Source organism: Aquarana catesbeiana, linkage group LG09 (assembly GCF_042186555.1).
Source record: "Aquarana catesbeiana isolate 2022-GZ linkage group LG09, ASM4218655v1, whole genome shotgun sequence".
Lineage (NCBI taxonomy): Eukaryota > Metazoa > Chordata > Amphibia > Anura > Ranidae > Aquarana > Aquarana catesbeiana.
Genome location: NC_133332.1, coordinates 69,664,977 through 69,692,129, shown reverse-complemented (window position 1 = coordinate 69,692,129; position 27,153 = coordinate 69,664,977). Strand labels below are relative to the sequence as shown.

At 43.5% G+C, this 27,153-nt stretch overlaps 1 protein-coding gene across 6 annotated transcripts; it reads left to right on the top strand.

Moving 5' to 3' along the window:
* The first annotated feature begins 4,357 nt into the window (after nt 1-4,357).
* Nucleotides 4,358-22,849, top strand: LOC141107781 (uncharacterized). 6 transcript variants are annotated; one of them, XM_073598751.1, is made up of 3 exons: nt 4,358-4,566; nt 6,346-6,436; nt 19,774-22,849. In XM_073598751.1, the coding sequence occupies exon 3, from the start codon at nt 19,821-19,823 to the stop codon at nt 22,782-22,784; it is 2,964 nt and encodes a 987-aa protein (XP_073454852.1). In that variant the 5' UTR covers nt 4,358-4,566; nt 6,346-6,436; nt 19,774-19,820; the 3' UTR covers nt 22,785-22,849. The 6 variants fall into 6 exon arrangements, with proteins under 6 accessions (XP_073454852.1, XP_073454851.1, XP_073454850.1 ...); XM_073598750.1 differs by having other exon boundaries at nt 6,257-6,436; XM_073598749.1 differs by having other exon boundaries at nt 4,358-4,685.
* Nucleotides 22,850-27,153: the final 4,304 nt, after the last annotated feature.

Here is a 27,153-nt window from a genome sequence, read left to right as displayed (position 1 = left end):
CAGCAAGCAGTTATTCTTAATTAATCAAACAATATATATAGTTACACTCTTATGAATAGCAGGATCCAACTGAACAGGTAAACTGCCCCTAAGGCTCGATTCACATTTATGCATGTTGCTTTTGAGCGTTTTTGCAGTGCTTTTTGCTATGTGTTCCCCATTTTGGACACGCGTTTTTGATGCGCTTTGTGTTTTTTTAATGTTTTTTTTTTTTCTTTTTATCTGGCCAATTTGTCCTTGGGCAGGTTAAAGAAATGCAAAACGCGCCAAACGTGCTTTTCTGCAGTGTCTTCATTGAAGTCTATCGAACCAAAAAAAGCAAAAAAAAAGCACAGTTTTGCGTTTAAAAAGTCCCTGCGCCTTTCCAAAAATGGAGAGGCCCAAAAATGCATCAATGTTAATGTGTTCCATAGGAACCCATGTTAAAAAAAATGTCCTGCGTTTCTTCAAAATACATGAAAAAACGCATTGGTGTGAATGGAGCCTTACTGCTTAAGGGGCCAGTGTTCCTGTTGGTCCCTGTTGTCTGTTTTATGTGATGATAAGATGAACAATAAAAGCAATCTGAACCCCTTTACCATTTGGTCTGGTGCTCCTATTGTATGTTTTATACTATCAAATTGTGAAGAGCGCTCTGTATTATGAACAGTTGTCTTCCTTTCTGTTAGTAAATACTCTTTTTTCCCTTTTCTTATACTTTTTGCTTGCTGTCCTTGCTGTCTCGGCAGACAAAGGCAGAACACGCCTGTACAATGAACTGTGGCATGGTGGCTTACAGCCTCCATTATAAGCATATCTCATAGGGGGGACAATGCCGAAAATGAAATTAGGAGGCAAAGACACAGTATTACAGCATCACCCTTATTATAAGAGGTGCTTAACCACTTCAATACCGGGCACTTTCCCCCCTTCCTGCCCAGGCCAATTTTCAGCTTTCAGAGCTGTCACTTTTGAAATGACAATTGTGTGGTCATACTACAGTGTACCCAAACACAATTTTTATCATTTTGTTCCCACAAATAGAGATTTCTTTTGGTGGTATTTGATCACCTCTGCGTTTTTTATTTTTTGCTAAACAAATAAAAAAAGACCAATTTAAAAAAAACAAAAAAAAATTTTTCTTTGTTTCTGTTATACAATTAAGTAAATAAGTACGTTTTCTCCTTCAATGATGGGCACTGATGAGGCTTCACTAACGGGCACTGATAAGGCGGCACCAATGAGGTGACACTGATGAGGCGGCACTGACGATGGGCACTGATAGGCGGCACTATAAGCGGCACTATAATGCAGCACTGATGGGCATTGATAAGCGGCACTGATGGGCACTCATAGGTGGCACTGGTGGGCACTGATGGGTTCTTATGAATGGCACTAATAGGCGGCACTGATGGGCACCAATAGGTGGCACTGATGGGCACTGATAGGCATCACTGATGGCGCTGGTACGCATTGCTGATGGGCACTGATTGGCATCTGCCTGGGCACTGATTGACATATTCCTGGTGGTCCAGGGTGACATACCTGGTTGGCGTCCTTTGTGGGCATCCCTGGTGGTCCTGGGCAGGGATCCGCGGGGGGTCTGCACTGATGAACAATCAGCACAGACCCCCCCCTGTCAGGAGAGCAGCCGATCGGCTCTCCTCTACTCACGCCTCTTGGCTCTTCCTGTTTACACTGTGATCAGCCATGATTGGACACGGCTGATCACAAGATAAAGAGCCTCCATCAGAGGCTTTTTTACCGAGATCGATGTTGCGGTGTATTGTTGCTGACCATGTCCATCCCTTTATGGCTACATCTTCTGGTGGCTCCTTCCAGCAGGATAATTTACCATGTCACAAAGCTCAAATCATCTCACCACTGGTTTCTTGAACATGACAATGAGGTCACTGTACTCCAATGGCCTCCACAGTCACCAGATCTCAATTCAATAGAGCACCTTTGGGATGCGGTGGAACGGGAGATTCACATTATGGATGTGCAGCCGACAAATCTGCAGCAACATGATGCTATCATGTCAATATGGACCAAAATATCTGAGGAACGTTTACAACACCTTGTTGAATCTATGCCACCAAGAATTAAGGCAGTCCTGAAGGCAAAAGGATGTTCAACACGGTACAAGTAGCAAGGTGTTCCTAATAAAGTGGCCGGTGAGTGTATAGTCTCTGTTGTATATGAAAAATGAACTGCGCATTGTTTTTATTATGATTTAATAATTATTGAATAAATAAAGTCATTTAAGGAATTTTGATGTCTTAGCACCATAAAAATTCCATGTATGCTCTGGTTGGAGTATAAAATATTTTAAAGGGATGTAGGTGCAAAAAATGATGGCTGAAGGTGTCATCCCCAGACCCAGCAATACTTTATGAGAACAATTGTAAAATAAGTAGTGATGTCATCACTGTGTTGTACATACCCTGTGCAGGCAGCAGAGCTGTGGGAGGGACCCAGAAGGCTCCACCCACAACAGGTTACATGCAGAAAACTACAGAAAGGGGGCGGATACAAGACCAGTCACCCTGCACAAGGGGAGAGAGCAGCAGTGACTGGTCTTTGTTGCAGGAAGTTCCTGAAAAGATGCCAACTTTCACACTGGAGTATTGCACAGATTTGGAAGGAATGAACAAAACACACTTAAGCTTCATACAGACGATCGGATTGTTGGCCAACAAAACCATGGGCATTGGCCCAAACTTGTCTTGCATACACACGGCCACACAATTGTTGGCCAACAATTATGAACGTAGTGACGTACTATGTTGTTTTTCAGCTCTTTAGCGCCACCCTTTGGGCTCCTTCTGATAATTTCGTGTAAGTAGAAGTTTGGTGAGTGTTGATTCGCACTTTTCATTTCGCACTATTCAGTTCTTTTCTGAACGGCCATTCGTCAACCAGCCATGTTGCGGAATTGGAGGAGATAACGTGTTATTTATTATTGGCCTTGGAGTTATTGCTTTGACATTATTTTTTTGGTTGAATAATAATTTGATTTGTTATATTTTCTATATTTTTGGATGCATAGAATGCACTTTTGGGTTAATTTCTATTGGCAGATAGCATGTCTAATTTTATCTGTTTTCTTTTTTTAATGCACAATAAAAAAATTGTGTAGAATAATACTTGGCTATGTGTTTTACTTCAAATGACAGATTGGGAGTAGGCAGTTATATTTAAAAAAAATACAATGTAAAATTGACAAGGGACACCAACATAGTTGTATCTTTGATCTTAAAAACTACGGGATAATAATGGTGTTGTGGTAACTTGCACAAATAAAAAAAACAAAAAAAAACATAATAATATTATTCTTGATATCACTAGAAAAAAAAGCCTTTGAAAATGTGTGTGCAATAACTCCATCAGTATCACCAGCAAAGCAGCTTCATTATTATCTCATTAAAGAAGAAGAGAATTGAGCGCTGCCTTTCAAGATTCCATAATTTGCCACGTCACGAATGTTAATTCTCCATTACGAACGCTAGTTTACAAGACCGACCGCTTCTGCTTCCGAGCATGCGTGTTTATACTTTGGACTTTTGTCCGACGGACTTGTGTACACACGATCGGAAAATCCGACAACACACATTTGTCCGCGGAAAATTTGAAAACAAATGTTGGCGTAAAGTCCGACAACAATTGTCCGATGGAGCATACACACGGTCGGATTGTCCGCCAACAGCCTGACAGGGAACATTTCTCGTTGGAAAGTCCGATCGTGTGTATGAGGCTTTAAATTTAAGCAAGAATACTCATAGGGGGTTATTTACGAAAGGCAAATCCACTTTGCACTGCAAGTGCACTTGGAGGTGCAGTCGCTCTAAATCTAAGGGGTAGATCTGAAATGAGTGGAAGCTCTGCTGATTTTATCATCCAATCACGTGCAAGCTAAAATGCTGTTTTTTATTTTCCTTGCATGTTCCCCTCAGATCTACAGCGACTGCACTTCCAAGTGCACTTGTAGTGCAAAGTGGATTTTCCTTTAGTAAATAACCCCTATGGATCTCATATTTAGGCAATATTTGCTTATCTCGGAGTTCAGCTATAAACAAGGACCCTTTAGGTGTTATTTTATGGAAATTGTATTGAAATTTTAGATTTACACAAATTGCAAATGACTTTGGAGATGACATTAGTGTGTTAAAAATTGTTTTGAAATTTTAGTGATTAGATTTATAGCAAATTGAATGGCAAAGCTTGCACTTTCCAAAGGCTCAAACGACTTTCTGCATCCTCATACGCACTTACACATACACTGGATTCAGGAAAATGATATGCATCCAACGTGCCTTCTAAGCAATAGGCCCATATTTCACATATTGTGTCATAGCCGGTAATCATTACGCATCAGTGTGCGGCTGGCGGCCTTCGCTGTAATGAAAACACACATGTCTGTCGGTGCGCTCTCTCGGGGTTCTGAATGGTTTCGCAGATTGGTTGCCATGGAAACAGAAGTGAAGTGTGAGCGACGTTTTGTGGGGATGTGATGGTGGGGGTCTGTTTGCACAGACATACCGTCTGCATCCCACAGAAGAGAGGAGATCCAAGACGGCACGCTGTGTAAGCTGACGGAAAGGGGTGGGGAATGGAACCCAAATATAGAAGCGCACAGGACTGCGATACATCATAGTAGGGAACTCCGCAGCCATTACTGGGACGGAGGGCTGTCACACAATGCAGTAAGGAATCAGGGACTGGCAGCACACAGCAGACAGCACAGGCTGGAGGAAGGAGCTTCATGACATCACATATACATCAGGACAGGAATACAGGAGCCACATACCTAGGAGGGGACCAGCAGGCATTGCACTAGAACAATACCATACTATGAATGTTTGATTGTTCTCTTATAAATCATCAAATCATGTAACAGCTTTTTTTTGTGTAGTTGATATGCATATCCAGGGCTTAGTGTATGAGCTTTTCCACTGATGCAATGAATGCAGATCGCACTGTACACAGGAGGAACATACAGGGGCTTCAACAATCACATTAAACAATAGAAGTAGGATACCTTGCACCAAAAATGTCCCCTTTCAAAAGAAGAATGGGCAGGCAAAAAAGGCAAGGGAGGGTTGGCAGCAGTAGTTGTATTTTGGATAATATTGCGACAATAGGAAAATTAGAGCGACAATGTAGATTAAAGGGGGACTTCACCAGGGAATGGGAAAATTGCAAGTCAAAAGCTACAAATAGCTGCTGACTTTTAAGAAAGAGATATTTACCAGCACCTGGAGTCCAGCACTGTCTTCTATGCAGCTGATGCTTCTCCATGCCACCATCTTGGTTTTGGGAGCCGGGGAGACTTCCTAATGTCTCACAGCTGGCTCCCCTTCTGTGCATGCGCATGCTAGACTGGTCCTGCAGCCTCCTGAGATGTGTGACAGAAGGCTGATAGTGTGTGGGGTGGGACAAGGTGGCATCATCCTCACCAGGGTCAGGACAAGAGGTGGGCAGTAGAGACAGATGCCTTGGGCACAGTGGTATCATGTGAGGTGGGGCGGGGGCAAGTCACAAGGAAATTGGGGGAGGGGATTTATGTTGGAAGGAAGAATTTGGGGGGGTGCTAAGAGTGGTGATCTGGGGGGATTTGTGTTGGGAGGGGGGATGGGGGGAAGAAGATTAGTGCTGGGAGGGAGGAATTTGAATGGGGGGAGAAGATGTGTACTAGGAGGGGAAATTTTAGGGGTAGAGGATTTCTGCTAGGAGGGGGTGAATTTTTTTTGGGGGGGGGGATTTGGGGGATGGGGAGGCAAAGATTTGTGCTGAGAGCGAGGACTTCAGCAGGGGGTAGATTTGTACTAGGAGAAGGGGCAATTTATGCTCAGGTGGTAAGCATGCAGATTCATGCTCAGTGTTTTTGTGGGGGGATTTTGCTGACACGTAATGCTCATACATTTTGGGGGGGGGGCGCAGTTTGGCATGTTTGCCATGGGCTCTAGATGAAGTTGCCCGGCACTGATCCTCGTCTAAAGTGAGAAGTATGTCACCAGCACACCAAGGATCTCCAGAACAAGTCCAAAGCTGTATTCAGCAATCACATTGTAATTACAGAAGCAACATTGCGGAGCCATGCCGGACCCCTTCATCAGGCATGTGACGTCACATGCCTCAAGTAGGGGTCCTGCATGGCTTTGAAACTTTGCTTCTGTAATTATGATGTGATTGCTGAATAAAGCTTTGGACCCGTTCTGAAGATCCTTGGTGTGCTGGTGACATACTTCACACTTTGAATGTCTTTGATTTCCAGCGGGTGGTCGCTGCAGCACCCACGTACTCCCACAGCCATTTTTCAGGAAGGTGTGCATTGGGAACAGTGTGTTTGTCATCTTTGCCTAGGCGAGGAACGAGGAACTGGGCGCAGGTACCATGAAAATTGGTTCCCACTCCTATTATATCTGACGAGGCTGGGGGAGAGGAAATGAAACAGGTAAGACTAATTTTGGGGTGAAGGTCCACTTTGAAGTTATCTGTTTTTTTCTGGAAGGATGGGTCTGAGTGTGAATTTAAAGACCTGGAGTGGTGGTGAATGTCTGATGGCATGTGCAGTTGTGTTCCAGAGAGAAGGAGTTGCACGAGAGAAGTGATGAACAAAGACAAAGAGCAAAGCTTGTTAAAGGAGGGAAAGTTTGTGTGAGGACCTTGTCTGGAGACCAGAGGTGTATTATACATTTCACTTTGATAACAGGGGGCAGAGCACACCCCATGAATAAAACTACGTATGGGATAGTGAGTTTTCCAGTTTTTGGGTTATCCCGTTTTGGTGATCTGTGCCTGCTACAGCCTGTTGACCAGAGTGGAAGCTGGTGTAGGCCTTCTGCTGATGTCAGCTATCTTCTTCAAGGTTCCATGGGGTTGATTTACTAAAGGCAAATAGACTGTGCACTCTGCAAAGTGCAGTTGCTCCAGAGATTAATAAATGAACAGAAGCTCTGCAGACTTCCATCATCCAATCATGTGCAAGCAATAATGCTGTTTTTTTTTTTTTTTCCTTGCACGTGATTAGGTATTCTTTGCAAAGTGAAGCTTTACCTCATCTATTAGGCTTTGGAGCAACTTGCAAAGTGCACAGTATATTTGTGTTTAGTAAATCGCCCCCATGTGTTGTGATCATGCCCTTCGTACATTATATTTGCACAGCATGGTTACAGGCGGCAGCCTTTGGATTTGTTTTTCAGCCTTATGTGTTAAAGTGCATCTCCAGCCAAAACCTTTGTCTTCAGGTTTTGCAGAAGAGGGAAGGGTTAGAACCCTTGTCATGCTGTTATTGCTGCAAAATGTTAAGGTTGTCACTGCAACAGAATGAGAGAAGTAATATTCCATTGGGGCCACCTCCTCTGGTAATAACTTTGCCCTTTATTTTGGACAAATTTCTTTTTACTTCTAGCTATAATCAAAAGTAAAGGGAGAGATCCCCAATGAGACACAGACAGCAAATAAGACAACTGAGAGGGGTTTTTGGCTAGAGGTATACTTTAATATGCAAATGTGTCTAATGCTGTGTACACACGGGGGGACTTTTCGGCATCAAAGGTCCGACTGACTTTTGACGGACTTCCGACGGACTTTCGAATGAACGGACTTGCACACACACGATCACACCAAAGTCTGACGAATTCGTACATGATGATGTACAACCGCCTAAAATAAGGAAGTTGATAGCCAGTAGCCAGTAGCCAATAGCTGCCCTAGCGTCAGTTTTCGTCCGTCGGACTAGCATACAGACGAGCAGATTTTTCGACCGGACTCGAGTCTGTCGGAAATATTTGAAACATGTTCCAAATCTAAAGTCCGTCTGATTTTCAACCGAAAAAGTCCGCTGCAGGTCCGATGAAGCCCACCCACGGTCGGATTGTCCGACGGATTCGTCCCGTCGGACCAGTCCGGCTGAAAAGTCCGCCCGTGTGTACACGGCATTAGGCTCACCATACATGTTACAATCTGACCATACGATTTTTGTACAATCAACTTTATATCTACATAATATGAGGAGCTACCTAATCTATCCAATCGAGCTGGTACTTGCACTACATACTTGTTGGTAGGTCTAAAGGAGATTGTACAATCAGAGTGTAATGTGTGTGATGAGCTTAGTAGTGTGGCTTGTTACAATGTTATTATTATGATGATGATGAGAAATAAACAACAGTACAGTGCTTTGAAAAAGTATTCATATCCCTTGAAATTTGCCAGATTTTGTCATGTTACCACCAAAAATGTATATGTATTTTATTGGCATTTTATGTGATAGACCAACACAAAGTGGCACATAATTGTGAAGTGGAAGGAAAATGATAAATGCTTTTCCAAATTTTTTTACAAATAAATATGTGAAAAGTGTGTGGTGCATTTGTATTCAGCCCTCCTGAGTCAATACTTTGTAGAACCGCCTTTCACTGCAATTACAGCTGCAAGTCTTTTTGAGGATGTCTCCACCAGCTTTGCACATCTAGAGAGTGACATTTTTGCCCATTCTTCTTTGCAAAATAGCTCAAGCTCTGTCAGATTGGATGGCGAGCATCTGTGAACATCAATTTTCATGTCTTCTGAAAGGGTCTCAATTGGATTTAGGTCTGGAGTTTGACTGGGCCATTCTAACACATGAATATGCTTTGATCCAAACCATTCCATTGTAGCTCTGGCTGCAGGGTCGTTGTCCTGCTGGAAGGTAAACCTCTGCCCCAGCCTCACGTCTTTTGCAGACATTAACAGGTTTTCTTCTAATATTGCCCTGTATTTGGCTCCATCCCTCTTCCTATCAACTCTGACCAGTTTCCCTGTCCCTGCTGAAGAAAAACATCCCCATAACATAATGCTGCCACCACCATGTTTCACGGTGGGAATGGTGTGTTCAGGGTGATGTGCAGTGTTAGTTTTCCACCACACATAGCGTTTTACTTTTATGCCAAAAAGTTTAATTTTGGTCTCATCTGACCAGACCACCTTCTTCCACATGTTTGCTGTTTCCCCCACATGGCTTCTCGCAAACTGCAAACCGGACTTCTTATGGCTTTCTTTCAACAATGGCTTTCTTCTTGCCTCTCTTCCATAAAGGTCAGATTTGTGGAGTGCACAACTAATAGTTGTCCTGTGGACAGATTCACCTGAGCTGTGGATCTCTGCAGCTCCTCCAGAGTTACCATGGGCCTTTTGGCTGCTTCTCTGATTAATGCTCTCCTTGACTGGTCTGTCAGTTTAGGTGGATGGCCATGTCTTGGTAAGTTTACAGTTGTGCCATACTCTTTCCATTTTATGATGATGGATTGAACAGTGCTCCGTGAGATGTTCAAAGCTTGGGGTATTTTTTTAAAGCATAACCATGCTTTAAACTTCTCCCCAGTTTATCCCTGACCTCTCTGGTGTGTTGCTTGGCCTTCATGATCCTGTTTTTCACTAAGGCTCTCTAACAAACCTCTGAGGGCTTCACAGAACAGCTGTATTTATACGGAAATTAAATTATACACAGGTGGACTCTATTTACTAATGAGATAACTTCTGAAGGCAATTGGTTCCACTAGATTTTAATTAGGGGTATCAGAGTAAAGGGGGCTGAATACAAATGCACACCACACTTTTCAGATATTTATTTGTAAAAAAATGTGAAAACCATTTATCATTTTCCTTCCACTTCACAATTATGTGCCACTTTGTGTTGATCTATCACATAATATACCAATAAAATACATTTAAGTTTTTGGTTGTAACATGACAAAATGTGGAAAATTTCAAGGGGTATTAATACTTTTTCAAGGCACTGTAGTTGGCACATATTCAAACATTTAAAGTGGTTGAAAACCCTTACAGTGACTGGACGCCGGTGATGCACAGAGATGAAACAAATCCTCCAACATAAGCTGTACCTGTTTATCTGTAGTCTTCTCTCCTCTGCATCTGTTCAAAGTCCAGAATTTATACAGCTTGTCTGAGAGTTAAGAAAAACATGGGCAGAGAGCTGCAGAGTTCAGTGAGGAGAGCTCTGAGAGCTGCCTGGAGGGAAGAGACACACCCCCTCCACACAGCACACCAGGACAGAGCTGAGGTTGTCAATCAGCTGGAGCTCCCTCCCCGTCACTATTTTTCTCTTGGTGTCTGGAAAACTTGTCAGAAGTGATTGATGCTGATAGCAGAGGAACAAAGCAGCAGATAGAAATGACACTTAGATGCTTTTCATTGAGAGAAGTAAACACTACAGAGGGATATGCTTTGTTCATATCTCTCTATAGTGTGTAGTGTGTATACAACCACTTTAAGTACTGTTGTGTTTTCTTTTTTGTCAGCCTAGTGATACCTAGGTGTGTTAGCTTACTTTTAAATATTTGCATTTGCTTATTTAATAATATTATATATACAGTGTAGTTGTTTAGGGTGCTTTCACACTGCTCCGTTGAAAAAACTCGTCAAAAATGCATATGTGTTTTTGATGTTTCTGGTGCGTTTTCTGGTTGGCATGCACCTGTGAAACATAGACACGCGACTCAAGAATGTACGAAAAAACGCAACTGCTGTGCATCTTCTATGTGTTTTTCATGCGTTTTATGCATTTTCCATTCATTTCAGTGGGGAGCTGTGTTTTTGGTTCAGTTTTGAAAAGCCAAAGATGCAGCATGCAAGACTTTTCAAAACGTACTGCACCTACAGTGCAGTGGTGTGAAGAGTACCATAGGATTTAAAGGTAAATATTTTTATTGCATTTTTCTTGCCTTTTTAGCAAGGTAAAAATGCAGCAAAAAAGCATCAGTGTGAAAGGGCCCTTATATGTGACAAGCTATTTTTTGAGTACATGATGGAACGGAGGTTGGCTGCTGGTAGGCTGAATCACTGACTGGCTGTTTATAACTCTCAGGAGCTTCAGCATAGAGACTTTGACACCGTCATTCTCCCAATTGCTGTTATAATTATTAAATATAGGAAAACTCCAACAGGTGCATGGGACCCCTTCTACATAGTGGAGTTCTGATTTCACTGGGAAAAGCAGCCAATACATACATAGGAACCCTTTTATATGCCAAATGATTTATAATTCTGTTTGGCCAGTCTTCTGATACAGACATACCTGAAAGACAGAATAGCCGGAAGCTAAACGTCCATGGAAGAAGCCCTGCCTAGAGCAGAACACACCCCAGCCTACTGACTAGACCAGGGGTCTCCAAACTTTGTAAACAAAGGGCCGGTTTACTGTCCTTCAGGTTTTAGGTGGGCAGGACTGTGGCCATTGGGAGTAGAAAAGGTTGTTTGTCTCAGTGGGAGTAATTGTGCCCCATCATTAGTGTCAGTGGGAGGAATTGTGCCCCATTGTTGGAATCACTTGGAGGAATTGTCCCCTATCATTTGTGTCATTGGCTCCCATTAGTGGTGTCATTGGAAGAAATTGTTCCCCATTGTTATGCAGCATACACACGGTCGGACTTTTCGACCGGACTTGTCCGACGGACGCCGACGGACCAAATCCGGCGAACAATCCGATCGTGTGTGGGCTTCACCGGACCTTCAGCGGACTTTTCCAGTCGCAAATCTGACGGACTTTAGATTTGGAACATGCTGCAAATCTTTACATCGTAACTCCGCCGGACCCAGAAATCCGCTCGTCTGTATGCTAGTCCGAAGGACAAAAAACAACGCAAGGGCAGCTATTGGCTACTGGCTATCAACTTCCTTATTTTAGTCCGGTCGTATGTCATCACGTCTGACTTTGGTTGATCGTGTGTAGGCAAATCCGTTCATTAAAAAGTCCGTCGGAAGTCCGTCAAAAGTCTGTCGAAAGTCCGCTGGAAAGTCTGTCAGACAAGTCCGGTCGAAAAGTCTGCCCATGTGTATGTGGCCTTAGTGTCATCAGGAGGAATTGTGTCTCGTCATTGGTGTCAATGGGGGAAATTGTGCCCCATCATTTGTGTCAGTGGGAGGAATTGTGCCCCATTGTTGGAATCACTTGTAGGAATTGTCCCATATCATTGGTGTCATTGGAAGAAATTGTTCCCCATTGTTGGTGACGTTGGGGGAATTGTGCCCCATCATTGGTGTCATTAGGCCTCATTATTGGTGTCATTGGGAGAAAATGTGCCCCATCATTGATATCATGGGGGCGGTAGTGCCCCATCTTTGGTGTATTTAGGAGAAATTGTTTCCCTTTATTGGTGTGGGGGGGGGCAGGATTGATTAAGTCCCATTATTAGTATCAGTGGATGAATCATTCCCCCAAGGGCCGCATATAAGCAAGCAAAGGGCCGCATCTGGCCACAGTTTGGAGACACCTGGACTAGACAATAGAAGGGCAAGCCGATAAGTCACCACTTATCATAATCTGGTTGGCAACTAGTGTTATAAGCCTCCCCACCCCCAAAGTCTGAGAATTCCTGTACAAGGGATTATAGAAAGCCAATATTAATACAAATCAGGAAAGCTGTATTGACAAAAAAAATCAGTCACCCTGAAAGTAAATGGCATATTGTGCTAGCATGCACCACATACTAGCACATTATGACAGACCTACACATAAAATGTATGCCTTCAGCGGTGTGCTTCTTCACCTGGTCCTTCCTCCAGGTTTGCGGGCTCTGGCCGTTTGAATGAGCAGTGATGACGTCACTCCCACACATGTGCACAGGAGTCACTATTGAGGCACAGGCCTCTGGATTGACGGCATATTAAGCGTGCCCTCACTTCAGAGTGCAGTGTGCATGTGCCGGTGACTAGGCCTGGGACAAGGGGTGGGCAGGACGGGCGGCTGCCCTGGGCACTGTGGTATCATGTGAGGTGGGGGGGCACCACAAGGAGGTTTTGGATGGGGGGATTTGTGTTGGGAGGGGGAATTTGGGGGGAAGCAGGTGATAAGAAGTGTTCTAGTAGGGGAAATTTGGGGAGGTTTGCTAGGAGTGGTGATTTGAGGGGATTTGTGTTGGGGGGGTGGGGAAGGAAGATTTGTGCTAGGAGGGGGAATTTTGGTAAGTTTGTGCTAGAAAAATGTAATATGGTGGGGGGGATAGGATTTGTGCTAGGTGGGGATTTTTTGGGGGGGTCGGGGGAGTGGATTTGTTCTAGCAGGGATGATTGAGGGGATTTGTGCTAGGAGGGGAAATTTGGGGGGGATTTGTGTTAGGATGGGGGATTGGGGAGAATTTTTGCTGAGGGGGGGGATTTGGAGTAGGGGGTGGAGGATTTGTACTAGGAAGGGGAATTTTTTTGCTGGTTGGATCTGTGCTGGGGCCATATGGGAAATGAAAGGATTTGAGCTGCAGTGGTTGGGGGGCAAAGATTTGCGCTGGGAAGGGGATTTCATCAGGGGGCGGATTGGTAGTGGGAGAAGGTGGGGTTTATGCTTAGGGGGTAAGCATGCAGATTAGTGCTCGATTTTTTTTGGGGGGGGGACACAATTTTGCATGTTCACCCTGGGCTCTAGACAGTGGCGTATCTAAGGTATGGCAGCCATGGCAAGTGCCGTGGGCGCCATGGGGGGAAGGGGCGGCAAAAAGCCGCCCTCTGCATGAAAAAAAAACCCCACCTGTCCTCCCAGACTAATATAGCCCCCGGCGCCGTGGTCAGCCTGCAGGATTGCGGCGCTGGTGTTTTATCAGATGGCTGTCGGGCTCGGTTTAGGCTGAGGGAGGCTCTGTCAGCAGGGAGGGGTGGGGCAGGGAGCTCCACTGACGCTCTGACCCTGCCCTGCCCTGCCCCGCCCCATGTACTCTGTATGTGCTCAGAGCACTGGCATTGCCTCTCCTGGACCACGAATATTCCCGCCCCCTACCGCCGCAAGCCCCGCCCCTACCGCCGCAAGCCCCGCCCCTACCGCGGAAAGCTCCGCCTCCGGACCTCTGAGAGGTGAGCCCGGCTGGTCAGGTAGGTTTTTCTACCTATAGACTCAGTGTTACTAAACCCTCCCTGACAATGTTCTTTATCCCCCGTATAGCTGTGCATTGCTGAAAGCTTAGATTTTTAAACTGGCTACTTGGTCATCTGCTGTAGTATGTCGCATTCGCAGTCTGGTCATCTGCTGTAGTCGCATTTGCAGTCTGGTCATCTGCTGTAGTCGCATTCTGGTCATCTCCTGTAGTCACATTCGCAGTCTGGTCATTTGCTGTAGTAAGTCACATTCGCAATCTGGTCATCTGCTGTAGTCGCATTCGCAGTCTGATCATCTGCTGTAGTCGCATTCGCAGTCTGGTCATCTTCTGTAGTCGCATTCGCAGTCTGGTCATCTGCTGTAGTCACATTCGCAATCTGGTCATCTGCTGTAGTCGCATTCGCAGTCTGGTCATCTGCTGTAGTCGCATTCGCAGTCTGGTCATCTGCTGTAGTCACATTCGCAGTCTGGTCATCTCTTGTAGTATGTCGCATTCGCAGTCTGGTCATCTGCTGTAGTCACATTCGCAGTCTGGTCATCTGCTGTAGTATGTCGCATTCGCAGTCTGGTCATCTCTTGTAGTCGCATTCGCAGTCTGGTCATCTCCTGTAGTATGTCGCATTCGCAGTCTGGTCATCTGCTGTAGTATGTCACATTCGCAATCTGGTCATCTGCTGTAGTCGCATTCGCAGTCTGGTCATCTGCTGTAGTCACATTCTGGTCATCTCCTGTAGTCACATTCGCAGTCTGGTCATCTCTTGTAGTCGCATTTGCAGTCTGGTCATCTCCTGTAGTATGTCGCATTCGCAGTCTGGTCATCTGCTGTAGTCGCATTCACAGTCTCTGGTCATCTCCTGTAGTATGTCGTATTCGCAGTCTGGTCATCTGCTGTAGTAGCATTCGCAGTCTGGTCATCTTCTGTAGTCGCATTCGCAGTCTGGTCATCTGCTGTAGTATGTCACATTCGCAATCTGGTCATCTGCTGTAGTCACATTCGCAGTCTGGTCATCTCCTGTAGTATGTCGCATTCGCAGTCTGGTCATCTGCTGTAGTATGTCGCATTCGCAGTCTGGTCATCTGCTGTAGTATGTCGCATTCGCAGTCTGGTCATCTGCTGTAGTCGCATTCGCAGTCTGGTCATCTGCTGTAGTATGTCACATTCGCAATCTGGTCATCTGCTGTAGTCACATTCGCAGTCTGGTCATCTCTTGTAGTATGTCGCATTCGCAGTCTGGTCATCTGCTGTAGTCACATTCGCAGTCTGGTCATCTGCTGTAGTATGTCAAATTTGCAGTCTGGTTATCTCTTGTAGTCGCATTCGCCTTCTGGTCATCTCCTGTAGTATGTCGCATTCGCAGTCTGGTCATCTGCTGTAGTATGTCACATTCGCAATCTGGTCATCTGCTGTAGTCGCATTCGCAGTCTGGTCATCTGCTGTCGTCGCATTCGCAGTCTGGTCATCTGCTGTAGTCGCATTCTGGTCATCTCCTGTAGTCGCATTCGCAGTCTGGTCATCTCTTGTAGTCGCATTCGCAGTCTGGTCATCTCCTGTAGTATATCGCATTCGCAGTCTGGTCATCTGCTGTAGTCGCATTCGCAGTCTCTGTTCATCTCCTGTAGTATGTCGCATTCGCAGTCTGGTCATCTCCTGTAGTACATTGCATTCGCAGTCTGGTCATCTGCTGTAGTCGCATTCGCAGTCTGGTCATCTGTAGTCGCATTCGCAGTCTGGTCATCTGTAGTCGCATTCGCAGTCTGGTCATCTGCTGTAGTATGTCGCATTCTGGTCATCTGCTGTAGTCGCATTCGCAGTCTGGTCATCTGCTGTAGTCGCATTCGCATTCTGGTCATCTCCTGTAGTATGTCGCATTCGCATTCTGGTCATCTCCTGTAGTATGTCGCATTCGCATTCTGGTCATCTCCTGTAGTATGTCGCATTCGCATTCTGGTCATCTCCTGTAGTATGTCGCATTCGCATTCTGGTCATCTCCTGTAGTATGTCGCATTCGCAGACTGGTCATCTCCTGTAGTATGTCGAATTTGCAGTCTGGTCATTTCCTGTAGTATGTCGCATTTGCATTCTGGCCATCTCCTGTAGTATGTCGCATTCACAGTCTGGTCATCTCCTGTATTCGCAGTCTGGTCATCTGCTGTAGTCACATTCGCAGTCTGGTCATCTGCTGTAGTCACATTCGCAGTCTATTTAAAAGTAGTACCTGCTGTTGCACAAATCACTTTATTACACTTTTATTTCTGATATTTATGGCTATGCATATTAATGTAATCCATATTGAGCACCATATTTGATTGGTTGCTTGTGCTTGGCATATACACACAATCAAATAGTGCTCAATATGGATTAAATAAATAGATATCATAAAGTTTAATAAAGTGATTTGTGCAACAAGCTCCTTAAACATTCTACATTCAGTGAAAGTTCATGCAGAGCAAACTTTGCAGTACACTAACTTTCACTGAATGTAGAATGTTTAATGACCAGGGGCGAACTGATCCATTGGGCAGTTTATGTAGTACTAATTTGTTAATAGAAGGATTAAAGAGCTTGACTTGTAGTTTTGTTAGCTGTTTTTTTTTGTTTTGTTGTTTTTTTTTTGACAGGGGCACAGTTTCAGTGCTTGCCATAGGCGCCATTTTCACTAGATACGCCTCTGGCTCTAGATGAATTGGTCCCGGCACTGCTGGTGACATCACTGGCTGACAGTGTGAACGTTTAGGAGATATTCATTGTACTTATAGATAAGCCATGCTATAAACTTACCTGTAGGTATGAGCAACCAAGCAGTGTTTACTACTGCTTTAAATTAGCTGCAATTAAAAAAAAAAAAGTTATATTTGTTTATTGAATACATAATGTACCTTCATTCATTTTACTGGAGGGTAAAACCAAACCTCAGCCAAAATGTTGTATTTTGTTATGGATAGAATGAGGAAGGTTTAGAGCCTCTGTGCTCCCTTCCACCACTACACCTGTCAGACAGCGCAGGGGCCGGGAGTTTTGTATCTGGGGGGCTGGAGCCTGATGGGGATTCACTGACATTAGTTCCCCATCAGGTTTCACTCCCCATGTGATTGACAGCAAGCAGTCGGCAGACCCTTACCCAACTGACAACTTACTATTGGCTACAGAAAACAAATATTGTATGCTGCTCTGCTACACGGTGTACAGGGAAAGGCACTCTGCCTGTCTCTATACACCAAGTTAGTGTAGGATTAATTACCTCCAGTTTTGTTATCTACAAACTGGAGGTAATTATTTTTTTATTTGGTGCATTAATAGCACCACTTTGTAAAATGGCGCTATTAAGAAATTCCTAAATCTGCTGCACGTCAAAAAAGTTACTGAAACGGGTGGTAGGGGTTTTTTGAGTCTGGCACAGTCTGGCACAGGCCATTTTAGGGGCCATAGCACCTGAAAACTGCCAATAGATATTTACTGAATTCCCCAGAATCTTTTTTTATTGCTCTCCATGCATTTCATGCCCCAGTGGCAACCTAACCCTGCTATTCTTGTACAGGTGTCAAAGGGCAGAAAGTGAGGGAAAAACTCACTAAAGGAATCACAGGAGAAAAAAACTTGACAGAAATGTAAACTCTTCCCTACTAAAATAGACTAAAGCTGAAGAATCGGCAAAAAAAAAAAAGTTTCACTATTTGCACAGTATAAATAAGTTAGCTCTAATATCTTGTTGCTGCAGCATTTTAATCATATCTTATTTTTACTTAGGCAGCGGCCTCCTATTGGAGCCAAACATCAGGTGCTGAGAAGAAATACACTGAATACACTGTGGGTTGCTCACTCGGTGCCTCCTCCATTCATTCTTTCCAATGTATGCAAGGTGTTCTGTGATTGCAGGAGGGGGGATCTTGATGTTCATTCACAACTCCTCTAACCACAGAGCAGCTTGCTTCCATTGAAAAAAAAAGCAAGGCTTTTAATGAATGGAGGAGGTGCTGAGTGAGCAACCTACAGCGGGGGATTGCAACCAGTAGATCACAATCTACCCGTAGCTTGCGGACAGGTGACTGGTAGATCACGGTCTGGGCTTGCTGACCCGCCATCCCAGACCATCAAACAGAGTGCAATACTAAAGGAATACTTCTAAAGTTGAAGATGTAGTATAGAGCAAGAGCCGCATAAGCCGATACCCCCTCTGTACTGCTGCCACCTGTCCCATGCGGAGTAATACCAACTGTATTCCACCTCTTATCCCGGCTAGCGGTCTCCAGAGTGGTGCCAGCAGCAGGAAAAAAGAGAGTGGTCAGTGTGAAGCAATACACTGGACATTATAGTATAGGGCTGCTTTCACACCGATTTGCTGCTGATTCCACACACCGCGGGTGCAGTGTACCTACAGCTTTGCTGCAGGTTTGCTACGCTTAGCCATAGACTTCTGTTATATCCTGCGGGTTTGGTGAACTTTTTGAAAGCAAACCACAGCTACAAGATATAATAGAAGTCTATGGCAAAGTGCAGGTAGCCCAGGAAAGCCACAAATGCACTGTGCTGCACCCATGGGGCAGGTAAACCACAGCACATCATTGTGAAAGCAGCCTTATAGGGGGCTCAGAACAGTAAGGGTTCATTCACATTTGCAGATTGGGGGGTGGTGGTAAAACCCCATAGTTAAGATGTGTTTTTATCATCCCCACCCCAACTGCGCCCCCTTTAGCTGCAGTGGCCAGGGGTGTAGACATGTCGCAGCCACAGCAGGAGTTATACGCCCTGTCATGGATGATGGGTGTTACACCTGCCAAGCATGACCCATTCAAGTGAATGAGGCTGCTCTACAAGTGCCCTGCAACCTTATGCAGTACAGCAAACAAGGTGTTAAAGCAGGCAGTGTTGTGTTGCTTTCTCGCCACCTTCTTTAACCCCTTGGACCCCACAGAAGCATGCAGTTGCGTGGCGCTTGCAGAGTTGCCCCATTTACTTGAATAGGTCATGATTGGCAGGCAGTAGCACCCACCAAAAGCAACATGGGGTTTTATTCCTGCTGCGACATGTGTACACCTTTGGCTGCTGCCTCGGGGCGGGGAGGAAGGGGAGGGGGTTGGGGGTGGTAAAACTGACAACCCCCCAACTGTACATGTAAACGAGTCCTAAGGGTGCTGCTACAGAATGCAACCAAGGGCTCATTCAAAAGTCTGCTCCTCTGAAAAGCGATCTAAGTGTATTTGACAGATGGTGAGGATGCAATATGTTACCTCCTCACCATCTGATTTAAACCCATGATTACTGTGCACTGCATGCAATTGCGACACAGTAGTACGGCAATTAGAGTTTTTAAATCAGGTGTGAGGAGGCGACAATGGACGACACTGCCCGGTGATCTTTGACTCCTCCATGTTGTACTCTCCAGTACAAAACTGTATCGGTGCAACCCTACTGCTAGCCCAACCCCCCACCACCGTTCTCCTGCCACCCCACGCTGGTACTGCTAGTCCACCCCTCCATTCTCCAGCCACCCAACGCTGGTACTACAACCCCACCCCCGCTCCAGCCACTCCACACTTGCATAGCTCAGCTCTACACACTGGGAGGGATAGAGGTGACTCTGGGGGGTCTCAGAACTCTGGCTGGGGGTTTGTGTTTTGCCGCCCCCTATCCTAATAAATAAATAAAAAGGAGTAGAGGGCTATCATATTACCAGTCGAAGCCACATTACAGGCTCTCCTCCAATCACAGGAGAAGTGTTCTTTGCATTGGTAACCAGAGACAGAGGATATGGGCACCTTTTTAAATAAACTAAAATTAGCATGTGTTATTGATTCTTTTTATTCATAGGCGGATATGTGATAAAGATCAAAGAAAATTGAAAAGCAACCTCTCTGTGACATAGAGATCTCATAAGACTGCTTCACATACAAATTTATTTGACCATTAATATTTTTGCTCTTATTTTCTACAGATACTGAAGATAAGACATTATCATTAGCCATATAAACCAAGCCAAATATGGGAATGCCACAGCCAGGCAGTCCAGAAACATCTGAAAATGCAGTCTCTGAAGGACATGACAGATCACAGAGAACATCAATGGAATCTCCTAAAGCAACTCAACCATCTTGCCTAAGAGGAGGATTCATCTGTCTGTTTCTGAAAAGGACAGAGCAGGATAGGTCCCTAGAGGATGCTTCGTCAAGCAATCAAAGCACAGAGGACAAACATGAAGTTAGAGGGAAAAAACGAAAGGTGCTGAGTGGGAATATTTTTCGGTTACCTTGTCTCAGACCAGCAGAAAGAAAAGAAATCGGTGAGCAGATAAACGCACAAGTAAATAAGGTAGATGAACAAGGGAACCAGGCGATTCCAGAAGATGAATTAAAACCATACTCCAAGGCGTCCTTTTTGAGAAAAATTAGAGGCTACAGACTAATGAGAGAAAGAGATGCCACAGAGAAGGAAAAAGTGATAGAAATGGAGCAGTGCAAGGAAGGTTTTTTTGTAGAAGAACACCATGAGAAAATAATAGACTTAGGTGGGAAAGTTACTAAACCAAAAATACATGAGGATATATTGGGAGACAAGGGAAAAATGTCAGAAGAGAAGGAAAGCGACGAAATCATGAAGGGAGAAAAAGCATGCAAAGTTGAGGCGAGAAAAGTAGAATTAAGTGCTGATCAGGGCGACAGGGAAATCAAGAATTTAAGAGACCCAGAGAAAACTGTGGATGAAAAGGATAATGGTGAAATGAACATAGGTGTTAAAAGGAATTGCATGGCAGAATACAAAAACCCAACAAACAATGTTGAAGAACTTGGAAATGACCTGAAAGAACAAGAAAGTCATGCAGGCAAGGGAAACAGACACAAGGACAAAGACATTTTAAGCCAAGAGAGTCATAAAGAAATAGTGGAGGACCTGGGCAACAAAATCACGAAACAGGAACAAACAGAGGGCATACCAGAGCCAGGAGACAGCGCAAACAATCTAGAGATCAACTCAAAAAGGGTACATGAACTAGACGATGACTTACAAGAACACAATCAGTTCATTCACACAAAGAAGGCAGATGATGTGGCAAATGACTTGCCAGAAAATGGCGTAATAATGGAGAATGCAGGAAAGCTAGAAAATTACTTACAAGAACAAAAATGCCCTGAAGAAAATACAGGAGACATAGCTAAAAGCTCAACAACGCAAGAGGAAAGTGAGGGGAGAGCAAGATCTGCATTTTCAGAACATAAAAAAGATGGGGAAGTGTTACCAGATGTAATTGACCAGGAGAGCCATGCAGAGATTGCTGAAGACACTCAGAAGAAACAAGACAAAGTAGAAGAATCGGTTGAAAATCTTCCTAAAATCAAAACTCATGAAGAGGTTGTAGGAGAGTCAGAAAGCCATTTGATAGATAGGGACAGTTATAAAGAAAAAAGAGACCACTTGCTAGAAAAGGAAATCCATGTAGAGAATATGAAGGAACCAGAAAACCTTTCTCAAAAACAGAATATCCAAATAGGGAAAATAGAAAAAACAGACCACTCACCTGAACAGAACAGCCATATACAAAAAGAAGAAAAAACAATGGACCAGTTTCCAGACCAAGCCAGTCATATACAGAAAGAAGAAAATGCAGGAGACCATCTTCTAGAACAAAACAGCCATTCACAGAAAGAAAGTAAAACAAGATACCACTTTCTAGAAGAAAAAGCAGGTGGCCAGTTTTTAGAAGAGGCATGCCATAAACACAAAGATGGAAAAGCAGAAGACCAGCTTCTAGAAGAGGACTGCCATAAACACAAAGACGGAAAAGCAGAAGACCATTTTCTAAAAGAAGTCTGCCATAAACAGAAACATGTAAAAGCAGATGACCAGTTTCTAGAAGAATACTACCATAAACACAAAGATGGAAAAGCAGAAGATCAGTTTCTAGAAGAGGACTGCCAAAAACACAAAGACGGAAAAGCAGGAGACCAGTTTGTAGAAGAGGACTGCCAAAAACACAAAGACGGAAAAGCAGAAGACCAGTTTCCAGAAGAGGAGTGCCATAAACACAAAAATGGAAAAGCAGATGACCAGTTTCTAGAAGAAGACTACCATAAACACAAAAATGGAAAAGCAGAAAATCAGTTTCTAGAAGAGGACTGCCAAAAACACAAAGACGGAAAAGCAGAAGACCAGTTTGTAGAAGAGGACTGCCAAAAACACAAAGACAGAAAAGCAGAAGACCAGTTTCCAGAAGAGGAGTGCCATAAACACAAAGATGGAAAAGTAGAAGACCAGTTTCTAGAAGAGGAATACCATAAACACAAAGATGGAAAAGCAGAAGACCATTTTCTAGAAGAGGACTGCCATAAACAGAAAGACGGAAAAGCAGAAGGCCAGTTTCTAGAAAAGGGTAACCATATAAGAAAAAAAGGGAAAGCAGGAGATCAGTTCTTAGAACAGGATGGCTATTTACAGAAAGGAGGAGACTGCTTGTTAGAACAGAACAGCAATACAGAGAGCACAAGAGTACCAGATACACTCTGTCTAGAGCAAGAAGGACATGGGAATAATTTGGGAAAAACTCAAGCTCAAATAACTGAACAGGGCAGTCTTGAAGAAGGCAATTTGCCAAAGAAGAACAAATGTGTAAAAAAACATAAAGGTCTAGGAAAAGTCTTTTCAGAAGAGATCAAAGACAGGTCAGTCAAACAGGAGATTGTGATCACCCACACCACATGTACTGCAAGATCAGAGGAACCACACACAGAATTCTCAACATTTCAAGAAGAATCAGCACCAAAGACAGTGGACTTTAACTATTACCACCAAGGGGGCAATCAGGAAGACATAAATGATGGTGAAGATGATGTGAAGGAGGATGCAGAATGGAAATCATTGCAGGTAGAGGTGAAAAGCATGGTTCAATGGCTAGTAGAAGAAGCCTCTGATAGGTTAGAAAGTTTTTCCCAAGAATCCCAAGGTACTGAATAGAATACATTCTTAATTTGGATTTTATAAGCTAGGATGTGTCACTATTTAAAAAAAAAAAAACACAAGATATCACTTCCGTGTATCCAGTCATGGAAGAATGCCACTATACAAAACACTGAACAGCACAAAAATGTGAACAAAGAGTTACTTTCAGCCAGACAGGAAGCTAAAGAATGACTACAAGTTTTACACAATATTAAACACACCTATATGTTAATGGACCAGCTGCACAAATCACGCCTATGTTTTGACCAGCACTGCAAGTTTCACTATATATGGGACACTTCTAAGTCTGAAATCACTGCACATTTCACAGTATTCGGTGTATATGGAATGACTGTAAGCGTTGATAGTCAGACTTGAATTAGCAGAGCATGTAATTTGGATTTGCTACAAACTTTGTATGCAGTATAACATAACTTATGTGCATTTGGAATGTTTACAAGCTCCAAGATAAAATAATCACATATCTATAGGAATGGAAATTCAGGCTTCACAACAAAACACTGCAGAGAATACACAACTGAATGAGATTAAAACACCTTTTTAAGAACTGTTTGATTTTTTTTTAATTAGATATTTTAACCACTATTGGTCTTTAAAAAAATAAAAATGCACCCTTATTTCAGTTACCTCAGTTGTTTGTGTCCTTTCATGGAGCATTGGGGGAGATTTACTTAAACTGGAGTATGCTAAATCTGGTGCAGCTCTGCATAGAAACCAGCTTCCAGGTTTTAGGCCTGGTTCACACTTATATGAATTCTATGTGGATCAGATGCGATTCGAAAGGCACAGATTCACATGTCATCAAAAAAAGCATTATTTCCAATGAAGTCTGTTCACATATATGCTGTGCAAATTTGATCCGGTTCAAAAAAGGGTCCTGTGCGAGTTTAGTGTGCTGCAGTGCGAATTTCAGCTCCATAGACTTCTATGGGACCAGATTTATATCGCAGTCCAGTGTTCACATCACTGCAAATTATTATTTTTTTGCCTAGTTTTTATTGAAAATAAAATCGCAGATGTGACCACTCCCCTCACCAATTTGCATTAAAATCGCACATGGCAAGTAGAAATCGCAATGCAAATTTGCACCGTGTACCGCTTTAAATTTGCACCGAATTCGCAGCACATGTGAACCGACACGGTTTGTCAAAGCTTAATGGCACAAGCTGCAGTTAGAAGCTGATTGGCTACCATGTACAGCTGCACCAGATTCAGTGTGCTCCAGTTTTAGTAAATCTTCCCCATTGTCTGCAAAATGTTGTCATTAACCTCTTACCGCACATGTAAAGCATATGTGAGTTGACAAAGAAAGTGGGCTTTAAAGTGACACTAGATAATGCCCTTATTCTACAAAAATAATATATACACAGTCAGTACGTAATGGCCCTGGAATTAATTTTTCAATAAAGTGTTACTAAACCCAGGACCCTGCATTCACTATATCTGGTCTCCCACAGTACACAGAACAGGGAAATGCAATTCATTTTTAATTAATAAACTGCTAAAAACCTTTTTTCATCAGCAGTATATAGCAGTCTTGTGACTTCTATCAGTGCCTGGTTAAAGTTTGTAGGAGGAGTTTTCATACTGCACTGGCTGTCCTATCAGGATGCAGGACCCCCGACCCTCTGTCTGAACAGTACTGATTGGCCTTGTGCTGATCACATGCACTCTTACAAGAAAAAAGAAAAAAACTCTCTAGCAATACACACCAAATACACACCAAACTGAGAACGTGCAGCCTGACTCCAGTAACTCTGTCTTATCCCGACTTGTTTTGGAGACAATGCAAGAAGAGGAGGATCTGATCAAAAAGTCTTTTTACACAACGCAGAGGAATAACCCCTTAGGTTCCACAGTGAGTATAACAAGCATCCTTTACTACATATACAGATTGATTTTACTGTTGTGGGTTTAGTAACACTGCCTCGCTGTATTGTCCTCTGTGAGCTCCCAAACCTGTCCTTTTCTCTCTTCAATTCCTTTTATTTGGAATAAGCAGTGCTTGTTAGTAGGGCTGGGAAAATTAAAGATTAATTCCTCGATTAATCGTTAATTTTTTTGATCGATCAAAATTCTTTTGATCGGTACTCACCTCTCCAGCGGCTTTCGGGTCTTCGGGGAGTTCCATCGAGATCCGGTAACGTCACCGGACTCCTCCCCCCTTCCCCAAGTGCCTCCGTCTGCTAACAAAGGGAAGGGGGGAGGAGTCCGGTGTGACGTCGATGTCCGTGAAATCATAAATTGAGGAAGACAGATCCTAACGATTTGATTGATTTCACTGATCAAAGTATTCAGATAAACATCTATGTAAATCCTGGACTTGGCTATGAAAATCAACATATCTGAGGGCTTTCCTGGCTGTAAGTCAGTTTGACGATGAACTGACATTGATTGCTTATCCAGCAATCAAGAAACATTTATGATGAGGGCACTTTTTTTCCAAAGTGCTGACACTTTGCTGTCTCAGCAGGTGATGGATGTCTCTGGCTCTCCATCGGTCCCTCTGATGCACAATGGTGCTATTTATATAGACTGTAGGGTGACGCCGTAGCCCAGCCCCGCTGAGGAAGTTCTGAGGAAGTTCTGATTGAACGTAACGCGTACGGGGGCAGGAGCTACGCATGACGTCAGCTAAAAGTAGTTGGGTCTGTATGTGCGTTATAATTAATCGAAATTAGTCGATTAATCGATTAAAAAAAAAGATTAATCAAACACGAACATTTTAATCAGTAACAGCCCTACTTGTTAGTTGTGGTCATGTGCACTGCTCTATGAACACTAAAAATCCAATAGTTCATCTCAGCAGTGAGCAAGAGAGGGTGGCTATGTTCTTACAAGCAGTGGGACCATGGATTAATGTAGCCACCATCTAACAAGAAATCAGATCAGAGCAGCATAAGAAAAATAATTCTTAGATTGGGAGGAGACTAAGAACAATAGAACATACTTTTCTAAGTTAAGAATACATACTTTAATATCATTTTTTTTTCACTTTGTTTTTATTGAATAGACAGGAGAAACATACAACCAGTATTCTAAAGTTTTGACATAAAGTACAGCCAGTGTAGATAGTCGTTATACAGACAAAATAGCAATAGTGCTAAAACATGATATACTCTACTCGCCGGTGCAGCTGGCCAAAGGCTTTTGAGGAAGATATCATAATTTAGAGCTTAGGGCCACTTTAAAGCAGACCTTCAGTCATTTTTTCACCTTTCAATCTATTAAATCTTCAGCCCTTGTTGTTTTAACTTTGGATAGTAAAACATTTTTTTACTGCCAGTAAATACCTTATACAGCCCACTTCCCGTTTCTTGCCTGGTAAAAAGCCTAGGCTTATGACATCATGCAGAGCTTTCTTTCTCACTCTCGTGAAAGTTTGCCAGGAACGGAGGGGGGGGGGGGGGTCATAAGAGGGCCAATGAAAGCTGCAGAGCTGGAGGTGTGTCTTTGTGTGTCTGTGTAAATCCAGGGAGTGAACAGGCAGCAGCTTCAGCTGCCCACAGTTAAAATGGCTGCAGCGGAGTGGAGGGAGGGAGATTGTGGAGGGAGATTTCTGCAGCATAGTATAGACAAGTATAGGCAAGTATAGAATCACAGTATATGTAAAATATATGCAAAGTGGTTGGAGGGAAGTTTCAGAATGGCAAAGATGTTTTTTTTACAAATTATGTGAGCAGACTGCAGTTCCTCTTTAAGGCTCACATGCAGCACATATGCCTCCATGGAAGGCTAAGGTTTCAATGCTGACAGCAAGCTCACTGTGCGCTCTCAGAACAGTGACTAAGCTGTCATAGACAGCTCCCGGTCTCTAGTACTGATCAGGAGCTGGTGGGACTGATCATGTGAGCACTGTGATGGCCGATCATAGTGTTCACGTGATAGGGCAATTTTTTCTTGCCCCTGGGCGTAAAGACTCAGTTAAAGGGACATCAGGGCTGGGTGAGAATGAGTTAATTATTAAGAGAATGGCAGTGCGCAGGACTTAATTTAAAAGTAAATTCAAATATTTGCAAGAGAGTGATGGTAAACATGTGTGAAAGTCTTCTGGTCTAATTTAAAGTGTACAGTATGTAAACCCAAAGACAAAAATGTAATATATTGAAGCTTACCAGTCATTAGATGTGGTGGCTGCATTCATTTTTATTTCTTCATTACTTCATTTTCAGGAAGTATAGAAAACACCTGCTGATCCTGCCAATAATGCAGTGTCTTTGTCACTTCCTGTGAGCTGAAATGAAAGCACAAAGAAGCTTAATTTTATTGTGTATACTACAAATCTTATTGATAAACAATGAAATGGGGATGTGTGTGTGTCTGCACCCAGCGCTCTCCTCCTTTACAACCCACACCCCTGACA

Coding starts and splice junctions, on each gene's coding strand:
- LOC141107781 (XM_073598747.1), top strand. CDS start 19,821: ATGGGAATGCCACAGCCAGGCAGTCCAGAAACATCTGAAAATGCAGTC.